This window comes from Schistocerca serialis, chromosome 4 (genome assembly GCF_023864345.2).
Source record: "Schistocerca serialis cubense isolate TAMUIC-IGC-003099 chromosome 4, iqSchSeri2.2, whole genome shotgun sequence".
NCBI classification, from domain to species: Eukaryota; Metazoa; Arthropoda; class Insecta; order Orthoptera; family Acrididae; genus Schistocerca; species Schistocerca serialis.
In genome coordinates, this window is record NC_064641.1 from 440,165,034 (window position 1) to 440,179,555 (window position 14,522).

The 14,522-nt window shown below is 37.7% G+C and overlaps 1 protein-coding gene across 2 annotated transcripts in view; it reads right to left on the bottom strand.

The window, feature by feature from the left end:
• LOC126475059 (protein FAM117B-like) overlaps window positions 1-14,522 on the bottom strand; it is a 75,545-nt gene that overhangs the window by 37,376 nt on the left and 23,647 nt on the right. Inside the window, exons 5-7 of one of the 2 annotated variants that reach the window (XM_050102610.1) lie at window positions 12,813-12,934; window positions 11,511-11,631; window positions 1,201-1,278 (exon numbers count right to left, since the gene is read on the bottom strand). In XM_050102610.1, coding sequence (XP_049958567.1) covers window positions 1,201-1,278; window positions 11,511-11,631; window positions 12,813-12,934 — 321 coding nt within the window. Of the gene's footprint in view, window positions 1-1,200; window positions 1,279-11,510; window positions 11,638-12,812; window positions 12,935-14,522 lie in introns of both variants that reach the window. The other variant, XM_050102609.1, reaches the window with a different exon arrangement.

A 14,522-nucleotide genomic window follows, 5' to 3' on the forward strand; every position in this document is an offset into this window, starting at 1 on the left:
GTTTTTGGATAGGAGGTTATGTCAAGAGCTCAAGTTTTTCGTTGGCATAAAATGTTTATTGAAGACAGAATGAATGTTGAAGATGAAGACAACTGTGGATGACCATTGACCTCACGGACGGACGTCAACTTGACCAGGATGTGTGAACTCGTACGATCTGATCGAAGATTATCCATGAAAATGATTGCAGAAGAACTGAACATCAATTGAGAAACGGTTCGTTTAATAATAACTGAAGATCTTGGTATGAGAAAGATTTGTGCAAAAATGGTCCCCAAAAATCTCACACCACAACAGCGAGAAACATGGAAAAATGTGGCAGCTGATCTGTTAGAGCAAACTGAAATCAATCCAGAATTGTTGAGCCGTGTTATCACTAGTGATGAAAGTTGGTTTTTTCAGTATGATCCAGAGACAAAACACCAAAGTTCACAATGGTGCTCAAAGGGATCACCCAGACCAAAAAAAGCTCGCATGTCAAAGTGAAATTCATGCTTGTATGCTTCTTTGATTCCAAGAGAATAGTTCATAAAGAGTGGGTACCTCCTGGACAAACAGTTAACCAATATTATTACAAAGAAATTTTAGAAAGACTTCATAAAAGCGTTCTTCGTGTCCATGCCAACACTGCTGATAATTGGATTCTGCATCACGATAATGCGCCATCCCATACTGCTCCGTCAGTACAGCAATTTTTAACCTCAAAACAAACCCTCAAAACAAACTTCAGTACTACCACAGCCACGTTATTCACCAGATCTCACTCTGTGTGACTTTTTTCTATTTCCAAGAGTCAGAACAGCGGTCAAGGGATACCGTTTTCAAACACAAGAGGTCCAAAAAGCTGTGACGAGGGTCTTGGAGGATATTACTGAAGAGGTCTTGGAGGATATTACTGAATATGAGTTCCAGAAATGTTACCATCAATGGCAGAAGCGCTGGAAAAAGTGTGTGCAATCAGAAGGGAACAACTTTGAAGGAGGCAACACTAGACTTAACTAAAACAGTAAGCAACTTTTTTTCACATCAGTCTCATTACTTTATTGTCACACCTCGTAGTATGTAGACATGTCAGTGTATTTACTGTCATTCCTCTTCTGAACGACACATTCCATTTCTTTTGTTATGAATTTGCATACCTGTTGCTATCATTACTGAAACAGGAATTACTTTAAAATGGTATTTTATGTAAAGATATACCTTGGAAATCACTTGGAGGCCTTGACAGATCCATTGACCCAGGGATCATGGGTGAAACAGATTCTCGCGATGGTGGTCCTACAATGAAATCTCTGGTTTAATGCAAATGAAGAAATGCATAACAAATTATGATAAAAGCACAGCATTTCAACAGAATTTCAAATGAAAAATATTGGCATTAGTTGCAGACAACATTTTACTTTTTTTTCAATTCTGCAACTCCTTTCTGTAGAAAACACAATCCTCTACTGCAAAACAAAAATTTATTTTATATCATTCACTACAACTATATCAAGAACTATTTGCACACAATTCTGAGATATAGCATTTATCTATGAACCTCAAATTTAACACTCCTCCTTCCCCACCCCCACCCCCGCCTCCCACTCTCTCTCTCTCTCTCTCTCTCTCTCTCTCTCTCTCTCTCTCTCTCATTAATGCTCTGTTGACAGTCTAAGAATTTCACAATATCCTGTTTTCATGAGGGAGACTGGGATAGTTAAAATTAATTGCCTGATGAATGAATAAACAAAGGGAACATCTAGCCAACTGAGGGCTTGCCGGTCTGTTTACAAGATGAGGACAGCACATACCTGTATGTGGAGTAATTTAAGCTTACTGTACATGCCATTTAAAATGAATTATTCTGGTATTTTTATGTTCACATTAACAATTTCCTATATTTAAAAATGAAGTGAATTATGTTTTAGATTAAAGGCAAGGAAACCACAAGATTAAAATTAATATTGAAGACAGAAGCTTAAGGTTAGGAAACTTACAGCACTTTGGAGAACTAAGTACAATGTAATTACTTATTACACGAAAATGTGAAACACTTACACTTCATAATTTCCTTCAGTCAACTGATTGTTTCCTGTTGTTGACAAGAGACTATGACAAGGATATAGAATGAGTATGGAGAATCCATAAGCAAGCAGCATTGACTGCACTCCTTACGATGGTAATTTTACTGGTGAAGTCAGTCATCCCATGGGAATGCCACACTATTGAATAATATGATCAGGAAGTGTATCTCACTAGCATATAAACAGCATACTGCAGGACTGACAATTCTGGAAAGTCTTATTCATAGAGCTGATGTCGCATGTTGTACATTAAAGAGGTAGCATGTCATTTCCAGATAAGAAAAAAAGAAGGAGCAACATGAAGAATGAAAGAAGGTAAGAAAGAAATATGCTGTCCGATGTCACTTGTGAAAGATTTATTTTTCATGTTCAAATCCAGCAAGGTAGAATGGTTTCTACTAAAGTCTTACCAGAAGAGACCAACAACAACCAAAATTTTAGAATCCACCTGGACTGGTGATCACCCTTTCAATGGCATTACCCATGAAGCTTGTGAAGGCAATATTTCAAATAACATCTGGATCTATACATATCTTCCCTGGATTCATAAGGGGAGAGAGCAGAGGCATTACTGTTTCCTCTCCATTTTATTTTTCCTGGGTACATACTTATCACAATAGGATATAGAGTATGTTATCGGGATCTGGGTGCTGTGTCTGTCTGGTACCAGAACCAACTCCATCGTTCACCTCGTGAAACGAAGTTCTCTTCAGAACTGTTAAAATTTAAATCAAATATGCACCACTACAACATCAAACAGTGGACACCAACACACTTTTATTTTATGGTTTATTATTATTATATTATTGTATCCAGTGAAATAAGATGTTATGGTGTAAAAATACTTTGTAACTGCAGTATCATCTTTTTTGTGGTTTGGATAACACTACTTGTCAACATAACAGTGAAAAAGAATGCAATCCCCTTCCTCAAGACCCTGAAATGATTCTCATACTTTCTAACATAGACAATTGGTTAAATAGATTCAGACTACCTTTCCAGAACTGCTTCTTGCTACCTACGTCTCCCTTCTCCCCTATAATGAGATAAAACACAATTTTGGCTGAACATGTTAGCATAAATTTCCATAGTACTGCACTGCTATACATAACAAAGCTACATTCATTGTTTCAACCTGCCATAGGTGATCTTCTTCGTGTGTGACTGGAATACTTGAAAATACATGCTTCACTAGTTCTATTCAAATGCAGCAAGTTTGATAAATCGCAAGCAGTAAATTTTACTGATTATTAAATGCCTAACGCTGAGGGGTGATGGGTAGATCACATAACTAATGAGGAAGTATTGAATAGGATTGGGGAGAAGAGAAGTTTGTGGCACAACTTGACCAGAAGAAGGGATCGGTTGGTAGGACATGTTCTGAGGCATCAAGGGATCACCAATTTAGTATTGGAGGGCAGCGTGGAGGGTAAAAATCGTAGAGGGAGACCAAGAGATGAATACACTAAGCAGATTCAGAAGGATGTAGGTTGCAGTAGGTACTGGGAGATGAAAAAGCTTGCACAGGATAGAGTAGCATGGAGAGCTGCATCAAACCAGTCTCAGGACTGAAGACCACAACAACAACAACAACGCTGAGGGGCATGAACACACACAAGAGAATAGTCACTGGAGTATAAATTTATAGTCACCTCCCTATGAACACTTTCTATGAAGGTGAGAGATAAGAAAAAGGTCACTCTTGAATGACAATCTAGTTGTAATGAAATTGGTTGATTTTTTCATAAAAACATACGTCCTTTAATGCTGGGGCATAAACCAGGGTATATACGCGGATGAAGAAAAAAAATTCCGGGGTTTTTCCCGGACTTCCCAGTTCAAAATACACTTTCTCCCAGATGAAAACACACTTTTTCCGTGTTAAGTGATGGTATATTTTCCCTCTGAACTGTAAAACCTACCCACCTTTTGAATGGTTATGTTTTTATACACAGGCGTAGAATTTCCCAGTACTTTATAAAACGAAACTCAGGGAAGAAAACTCCTTTTGGAAAGATTTTTGATGTGCAGCAACATGTACACTGCATATTTTTGTATTACGAAAGTATAAATTCAAATACCACCAAACACCGCATGTTACTTTCCAAACCATTGTAATAGAGATTGCGATGCGCTTCTGTAAGCCAGTCATAGCTCATGTCACATGATCCCGCCAGCTGATGACTGGATATTCAGACCACAGGACACGTGATGTAGTCAGCTAACAGCAACATCACTATTAAGTAGCGTGGATTCACAAACAGGAAAAGTTAATGTTTTAAATTAATATACATAGTGTTGCTACAAGAAAAGAAAAGCTTTCACATGTAATACTGGTCTCTAAGGTCAACAAGCTGCAAGAGAAGCTACGCTTTCACATATAATGTTGATATTTTTTGCGTGTGTTACACTTTGAGATATATCACACAAATGTGCAAGTAAAATTTTTAGCCAAGTCCAGTGACTTGTCCTGAAAGTTTTCCACAAATAAAATAGCTACTGCAGAGGAGAGAGAGCTTCCCGTAGCACTACAATTTACTCATAATAACGACATGAATGTCTGATCTTCTGGGCTCGAAATACTTCTAAATGGCTCGTCATCAAACTCTCTGTGACTTGAGAAATTCATCGCACATAGTTCAACTTGCTAAAAGGAAATTTTCTTTGAAAGTAACACTTTTCAAACCACTATTGCAATATTTTCCCGCGTCCTGTTAGAAATAGGTTCGTTTCAGTAGTCTTTAGAGAGCGCCAGGTAACAGGCATTATAGCACTTGCGCAAGCTATGATGACATAGGACATCCGTATGTTCATGCATGTAAAACATTAAAAGATCTTACATTATATAACAAAAGAAAAAGAAAAAGAGACATCAGAGGATACTCCAAGAGCATCGGAATTTCGTGAACCATACTAACATGGCACATTTAAAGTGCATACTTAAAGAGCACATTCGTGTGTCCAGATTCCCAATGAAGTAGGCCTCGACCTGATTCTTTATTATGGCATAATGCCATACATGTTAGAAGATGAAGACATACACTTGAAATGCAGCGAGCAGTTGAAATTAGCCAATAGTGTGGAACTAAGCACTTTGTTTGTAATACATTGACTGCCTCAGCGTAAAAGATTAATAAAAACCAAATTCCATTAGCAAACCGACAAAAATAACTTCATTGTTCTACAAGGCGATGAATGCATGGCTGTCAGCAAACTGGAAATAAAATAAAATCTGAAACTAACAACGTATATTAGCCTTCTGTAATTATGTGAATGTATTTTAATTCACCTGATAGCCAATGGCCACTGAAATCCATTTTATTTTCATTTGACGTGAGAGCAGTAAACGAAGAGGAAACAGCAAAATCACTAAATGTAAACACAGGCCATGTGGAGACTACACACTTCCCCAGTATAACTCAAGACTGCTCTGCGCATAAGCCTCGAATCTATGATATTTCCGAACCAGGGCAGTACTAAGATAGTGCCGCACCCCCCCCCCCCCCCCCCCCCCACCTGCCCGCCCTCCCTCCCAGCCACCCTCCCTCGAGTGTTTGAGATATGACGTCAAAAATTTTATAAAATCGAATTTTCAAAACTATGTTCATTTTGCAGTGCACATCTTTTTGAAGAGTCTGATACATAAAATACATATGTTCCATATGTTATTTGGTCTTAAGTGTGCCAGAGTGCAGTGCCATCCCTCTTTCTCCAGCTTGTAACTTCTATCGCATGTCACTGTATTTCGCTCTGTAGAATTGAAACGTGTATATTTTGTACTGGATGCCATAACATAAAATTAAGGACAGTGGAAATTAAAATGTCCTGTGGTGTCTCTCCTGCTCCCAGTCACCTGGTTTGACATCCTGCCCCTCTTAAAAATACTCACAATTAATGCTGGATGGGATTATTTGTAACTGGGAGAACAAGAACTCTTCAGAAAATTTGGACTCTTTTATTGCCTGTTAGCTAATAACTCTGTTTTGGGTGACAAAATTAAATATAGGATACATAAAACCAGTAAAGACAAGAGACAAGCAAGAAAGTACACATTTCTTCAATCCTTAGCTCCTAGCATTGTTTTCTTTCTAATCTTGCTACAGCTTTACACGGCATGCTTTTCTTTCTGCGAAAGGATTTATTACCTCATCAAAGTTAGTCATATATTTTGCTACATTAAAAATCGAAATATTGTTGTCTATTACTGCGTAAGCTGTTAATACAAACAGAACCGAAGACTGGTGTGGTTTCTCGATCTGATTACGTCTATTTTGTCACTGTCTGCTAGATAAAACAAAATAGGCCTTTCTAACACTGCAGAAATTGTAACACACACCAAATAAACGTGACTGTTTTGGCACAAATGGTCATTTTTATAATATGACAGAATGTAATTCATGAAGACCAACATAAAATGCCTATTAGGCCTATTACAAGCAAAAAGCTTTATGTTAGAATATAGTTTAACATTTCATTCATATGCTCCAATTTCTCGGGCATAAGATCGAAAACTAGTAGTACGAAATTTTTATATAAATTTGGAATCGTTATATTCTTCCCTAATTTGTGTGATGTCCTTGTATCTTCTCCTTCCTCATTCTAACAAACAATCTTGTCATGACTACTTCTGGAACTATACCTGCCTTTGTCTAAACTTATTCGCCGGTTAACTTCACTAACCCTGCCAGAATCACCAGTTTAGTTATCCTTGATTATTCTCTGGTTAGGCATTGTTATGTTCTTCCAGAATAGAACTTAAGCGGCTGCTAGATGGGGACTGTACAACTGGCCCTTACTGGTGTAGCAATCTGGCCAAGCATTTTCTTACAAAATTTCATTTCCCTGAATACACCGAGAAGATAATACGTAATCTTCCTTACCTGTTAGTTATTTATTTCCACTCTGGTAGGTTTTTTTTCCCCCCTGTGGGACCAAACTGGTGATGGCATCAGTCCCTAGGCTTACATACTACTTAATCTAGCTTATGCTACGGACAACACACACCCCCATGCTTGAGGTAGGATTCGAACCTCCGGTGGGGCGAGACGCGCGAACTGTGACAAGTTGCCTCAGACCGCACGGCTACCATGCGCGGCTTACGATTCATTCAGAAACCAACTTACAGTGTGTGTTCAAAAACCAACAGAGATGCGCATCAAGATCATATGAGTAATCGATAGACCAACGTGCACTGGATGTTAGGCGCTTTGTGAAACAAGGTTTTTTTCTCCTCAAGAATATGAATTTAGCGACCTCCACCTCCCCTCCCTCATAGGTCTGGACCCACTGCGCATGCGTGAATCTTGCAGCATGAGCATGACAGTAAAATTTTTCCCGGTTGCGTCTAGCTGCTTGCTGTGACTGCTTACATAGCCAACAGCCACATTTCTGTAGCCAAAAACGAGAGACGGTACTACTCACACGCCACTCAATTGCTAAACTGCTAAAACGAATCTAATGTAAACAGTTGTGACGTCACGATCATCGGAGGCAATTTGTTGTTATGAAGCATTGCATAGTCTTCCTAAAGCCTTTGAAACATTTTGCTGCTCGCAGACGCTTGTATGAGCACTATGTTTTTTATTGTACATGGCGCATTTCCTTTACAACTTAAGTTTTTATTTTCATTTTTTTGTCTTGTTCATGTTTTATTGCTGCAGTAGGGCTTTCCCCAGTTTTGTCCTGGATGAAAAAATTCCCGGGTCTCCCAGTTGTCCCAAGTCGTATACACCCTGAAAAACCCAAAGGACATAGTTACCTGGAAGAAAAAAAATGGAAGATTTTCTTGGTCAATTCTGTGGCAGCTGCTTTATCAAGCACTTGTTGAGACAGCATGTACACTGGCATTAGCTATCCTGTGCAGGGGATATATTAGAGCAGCAACTGCTACATCCAGTGGTCAGGAAAATTCGTGTAGCGTGACGACAGCGACCATCACTCTGCACTTAACGTTGGCCCCCATGAAGATCACCCATTCTGTATAGCTCTTAGCTATGTATTATCATTTTCTTAGAAATGTGGTTCTCATAAACACATAAAAAATTAAAAAATATTCAAATCCTCCAGTTGGGTGCCAAATACATACATATTTCCATTGGAAAAGTGGTGCCATTATCAACCAAGTCCCTATATTCTACTGACTTTTTCTATTCAGTGTGAAGGATTATGTAATTTGTTTTGAGATGGGAGAGGGTGAGGATGAATTGGGTACTTTAATGTTATTTTGAAAAGGCCTAAAACTTCCGTATTGGTGTCTGTAAGTGCTGGTTTTACATGACCCAACACCCTAATTTTACCTTTTTTCTTCATAGTCTCCTGCTCCCTATTGCTGACGTGACTATAGGTCAGGCAGCATTGATTCCTTTGCGGTGACCACTATGTTTCACCATTTCTTCTACACCAGAATAGAAATGGTAACGTGTGTGACAAATTTGCACATATACCTTTAAATGCATGGATCTGTGCATGGCTCTGTTATTAATTCACTCACACATAATTTCAATATATCCTATCTTGGAGTAGAGTCTTCAAAGGTGTGGAATGAATCAAATTGTTGTTGACTGGCAGATACAGTCACTGCAAACTACTGTTATAATTTCTACTAAAAACCAATTACAATTATTGTTATATGACGGTTGGAACTTGTGATGTTACGAAATAAAAGTGACGTCGTTATTCAATGGAAAGTTGGAAATTGAGATTTAGCTTACTGTTTTATCAATCACAATTGGCGTAAGAATCATGGATTGACCATTGTCATAAAATATTGCATTATGAGATGTGAATAGTTTTTACTTGCAGTTCCGCGTGGCTTGAGGCAGTCACAACTAGCGTGCTATTGATTAAGAAATTGCGTTATCGTCTTTCTAATTACTTCATGATCGTAGATACGATCATACCCAGTTGTGAAGTTATTGTTATGACAAAACAATTTCCTAAGGGACCAGAAAGTTCTTAAGGGCGCAAAAACAACTGTAACATCACACAAAAGGGAAATTCAATATTAAAGCTGATGCAAGAAGACGATAAAACAGTTTTCTTTTTATCAATGTAACACGCACATTGGACTGCTGATCTTGGTGTCTGTAATATTAGCAAAATGTATAATTAAAATGAAGATAATACTGAGGAGATGGTAGGAATGAGCACTGCTAAATGATTCAGTATTCTCAGAACAAATATTTATTATAACTGAAACATATATCGTACCTTAAGCTTAGTACTACAATGACGGTAGATTTTTATGTCCGTATCATGTCCATTGAGCGCTCTTTTATATAGCCGTTGTCTTCTTTGAGTCGCTCGTGCGTCGTCACGGTAAGTTATAACAGTTCTTTACACTTCACTCAAACTTAGACATAACACGTTTTTATACATTTAGTAAAAATTAGATCAGACTGCCACAAATCTGCGTCCGTCTTACTTGAGAAAAACAGTACAAGTCTTTAGCGCTCAAGGCTTCATTTGTTCTCCAGCAAACAAAATAGTGAAGGATCGTATATCTATCCGTATTTTTCTGTTTTTATTGCCGCCCAAAGACGACGAATTACATCATTAGAAAATTCCACCGTCGCTATGCGACACATTATTATACATTAATCATTATTTATAAACAAATATTTGCCTTCTGGCTGAGAGTATTAACTACTCGTATTTGCTGTTTTAATGAAGTCAAAAATAGCGAATATCACAAACTTTAACAGTGGCAACTATTTATTTACAGCTCATACAAAACAGATATGTGTTTCAAAGTTTTACTGACCTTCAAAGTAGTCAACCAGCATTGTGTATAATCCGTTGCCAGTGATGGGGAAGTCGTAGGATACTCTTAGCAGTGCCAGTTGTGTTGACAGTTCTAGCAGTGTGGACTATTGCCTGACAAATTTGTAGCAGTTCTGAAGTGAATGCCATGAAGTGTTTCCTTCAGTTTAGAAATAGAGTTGAATACACGAAGGCTTAAGTCAGGGGAGTGCACTAGGTGGTATAGCACTTAGCAGCCCCATCAGTCAAACAAATCAGTAACAGCTTGCACTGTACGTGCTTGAGCATTGTCCTGCAAAATGGTGATCAGGTCCTGCAGAAAGTATCATCACTTCTGTCTCTAAGCTGGTCGTACGTTGTGTTCCAAAAATGAACAACATAGAGACAGAACTGATGACTCTTTCTGCAGGACCTGACCATCATTTTGCAGGACAATGCTCAAGCATGTGCAGTGCAAGCTTTTACTGATTTGTTTGACTGACGACGCTGCTAAGTGCTATACCACCTACTGCACTCCCTGACTTGAGCCATCGGAAGTTCAACTTGATTTCTAAACTGAAGGAAACACTTCACGGCATTCGCTTCAGAACTGCCACAAATTCGTCGGGCAATAGACCGGACCACTCAAACTGTCAACAAAACTGGCACTGCTAAGAGTATCCTACAACTTTCACATCGCTGGCAATGGGTTACACACTATGCTGGTGACTACTATGAAGGTCAGTAGAACTTTGAAACACATATCTATTTTGTACAAGCTGTAAATAAATAGTTGCCACTATTAAAGATCCAACCCTCATAGGAGATTAGGACTGAAACAGCTACTTTGGGAAAAAACCATTAATCTACTATAGTACGTCCTACTACAGATTATGTAACTTAGCTGATTTTAGTGAACCTGTTAGCTATTTCTATAATGGATAAGATAGAAACCTGCTTAATATGAACATTATTTCATACTTATTTTTCTAAAAAAAAGTCTTATTACTTCAAACGTGGCAAGGAATTTTGAAATAAAATTTTAAAATTTGCTCTCTGAGCCACATTGATAGCGAAATATATCTGCATAACCTAAACAAATGAGATGTTACTTCTGTCTTGTTTCTCTTCAAACACTGTCAGTGCTTTCTTGGACAAACTTTAGTCTTCCATGAAAATATTTATTTTATCTCTGGAGGTTGTCAAGGAAACATGTTTCATTTTGTTGTTAATAATACCAGTGTGTGTCTGCATCTGCCGCTGTTAGAACATTGACAGCTGAACTTTTTTCTCCAAGAAAAAAGTTTTTGGAAACACCGGAAAAGAAACACAGTGCATCTCAAAACTCTTAACCATTTAGTAGATAAACCAACTTTAAGTGCATTTTTATCAACTACTCATTTTCTATTTGCCAATATAATTTGATAAACATGCGCATTAGTTGAACTGGATGTATGTCCATCCCAAGGGACTAGATTCAAAGCTTGCATGTTTGTCACTGAACTGCTCATCCCATTCAGACACTTCTCTTTCATTTGCAGTCTCATGCCTGTATTTCTATCAATATTAGGAACCTCAGATATTTATTTCTATACAAATATAGATCAGCAGTATCTGAATGCTCGTCAGTAGCTGACATTTTCAAATCTTTTATCTATAGAACCTTTAAGTTCAATAACAACTGCAAATACCAAATACACCAACCTGACGATTGAGAACTCCCTGTAAAATCACCACCAGCTGGAGTCTGCGTGTTGACTGAACGCGTCGACCTCAGCAGATCTGCCAGTGGCGCTCGGTGTCCTTCTGGTGTCGCTTGGTATGTCTGCAACTGCCCATGGTCACACACAACACTTCCCCATGAGCCCAAACAACAGGTAGTACCTACAAATGCAATCTGTACATCTTATGGCTGATATTTAACTGTCACTCATCATATCACTATCCATAGGCTTTACATAATAATCAAATGTGATTACACTTTATTTCATTACTCAAAGACAATATTATGCCCCTGATATTTTATCTCAATCCACAAAAAATTCATTCTGGTACTTTCACTCAAATTATTTTTATGTTTAAAAATCCATCTACCATCTGTAAATGTCTAATGTGGATCAAATTTGTCCCACACTTTTTACAGCACTGCCACCACCCATTCCCATTACTCCCATTATGTGTCTGAGAACTTGACATAATAAATTTCTGAACTAAAGCTTTCTTGTTACTCTTTCTCTAAGCTCAAAATCTTCCTTCACATTTCTCATATGCCACTGTCTTTTGATTCTGGTTCTTATGTCTCTCCAAAAAGTTTGGAGTGTATTGAATTGTCCCAAATATTAACACATACAAAAAATAATGGTTCCATGAATAAATCCTGTTTAAATCACCATTTTTAAATTCTCCCCATACACATGACATTACACAATCTCTTATGAGTCACTTTGGCAGCCTACTGTCTACCTTCTTTCTTAAACAAAAACTGAGCTAGTCACATTCTGGACCATGCATACTACGTAAACAAGACTTCTTCACTATAATATTATTGATGATACAATAAAATGTCTTTGGTAAATCAGAAAAAATTCCTCTTGGTGATATCTGATTACACACTGAATTCTCGTCATGAAGCAGTCAGTCTATGTTGGCTACAGCTTCTTTTAGATAACTCCATCTAATGGTGTCATGAAGTCAACACACTTTTTGTTTTTAAAGATTTGCTCTTCAGTTATCCAAATAACAAATGATCATTACTCCTAGAGAGCTACACTTAAGTAGTACATGCACAAGCTAAAATCTAACTTCCAAAGATTTTTGTGTGTTTTTTTACTACATTAATATTACTTTAATAATGCAAGTGCCATGCAGTGCACTAAGGTTTATGAGTTACATTTTCGTGATCCTAATTTTCAAATTTTAATCATGTTTCTCCAACCAAACCTGACAATATGTGAGAGTGTATAGATGTGTATTCTTACATAAGTGATCATTTGACAGTATACATACCTTCTCCTCTTCCCTTTCAGAATCCTGTGGACCGCCTCCAGCTTTCAGCACTAGCCTCTCTATCTCTTGGTTCAGCCCCTCTATCGAACTCCTCATTGTGGGCCGAGGCACTATTGGTTTTACTGGAATGGTGACCAGAATTGCCTTAGTTGTGTTTGTACCTGTATTTCCATGCACAAGAAATTATGTTTATCATGCCTGTTGGAGAAGTTACAGCTTTCTCCTAATTGAGACTTGGCACACATCAAGCAGGAAACACACCAATATGTTGCTAACCTTGGATTTCAGTGACTGTAACAAATTTCTGGCTAACTATTATGCTGAGAGCAGTGCAGTGACAAGCACCTAGGAATGAATTACATTTGGAACCGAGTATAAATATTCGTGACAAATAGCTTTTTTTCCAACTACATAAAAAAAACTGCTACGTAAGAGCAGTTTTATTTTTAATTGGCTCCAATATATCACAATTTTTGCACTGAAATAACAGCAGAATTATATTCACTCTAACCAATGTTCTCCCCCCATAAATACACACACACTAAAAAATTTCTGTATTGTATGTTTTCACTAAATGTGGAATGAGCAGAAGGCCAACTCTTGGCAGAAAGTGGAGCTTCATAGACTATTTAAGGTAAGCACCATGAAATCTATTAGGAACCATACAGAAATACAGTAACACTCTTCAGCAATACACCTCACAAGACTATAAAATTCTAAGATGGGTATTAACTGACAATTTGCCTTTAAAAATGTCTGCTTGTGTCTGTGTATGTGCGGATGGATATGAGTGTGTGTGCGAGTGTATACCTGTCCTTTATTCCCCCTAAGGTAAGTCTTTCCGCTCCCGGGATTGGAATGACTCCTTACCCTCTCCCTTAAAACCCACATCCTTTCGTCTTTCCCTCTCCTTCCCCCTTTCCTGATGAGGCAACAGTTTGTTGCAAAAGCTTGAATTTTGTGTGTATGTTTGTGTTTGTTTGTGTGTGTATCGACCTGCCAGCGCTTTCGTTTGGTAAGTCACATCATCTTTGTTTTTAGGTATATTTTTCCCATGTGGAATGTTTCCCTCTATTAATTAATGTATAGTCAATATCACAATGATGCACAGTATTATTGCAGATCAATATCATTTTTCTACTGATAAGATAACACTGAAATTCATATTTAAAACAGTTTTTAATGGGGCATATCACAATCTTACACAACAAATTAATAAAAAGCCAATATACAAGCAGAGTGTGTATCTATTAGTACCTTTACTGGCACATCAGCAAGTATTTTGTCTTGAACAAAAAGTACAGCTTTAAGGGTAACTGCACGTATGAAAATAGATACAGTTTAACCACAAAGATGTGTTCGACTTTTTTTTTTTTAACAAGCTTGATGAAATTTATGGTGGGACCCTAAAACATTTACCAAAGGTTTAGAGATCTGACAAGTGTCAACATTACTAATAACAAAACAATTACCGCACAAAAACATATAATACATTGAACAGAGTGAATGTAAAGTGATAGCTTCTCACATATCAGAGTGCACAGCATTTCAATGATTTCTACTGCATTTGTTAGAGGCACCTGAAAAACTAATTTCATTGATACTATCTGTAAGAAAGGTGAAGAAGGCTAGTGGTAACGACAAGAAGTATATGACAAAATTTCATCAAAAATATGCGAACTTCAGCACTAGAAACACAGACCACTAAGG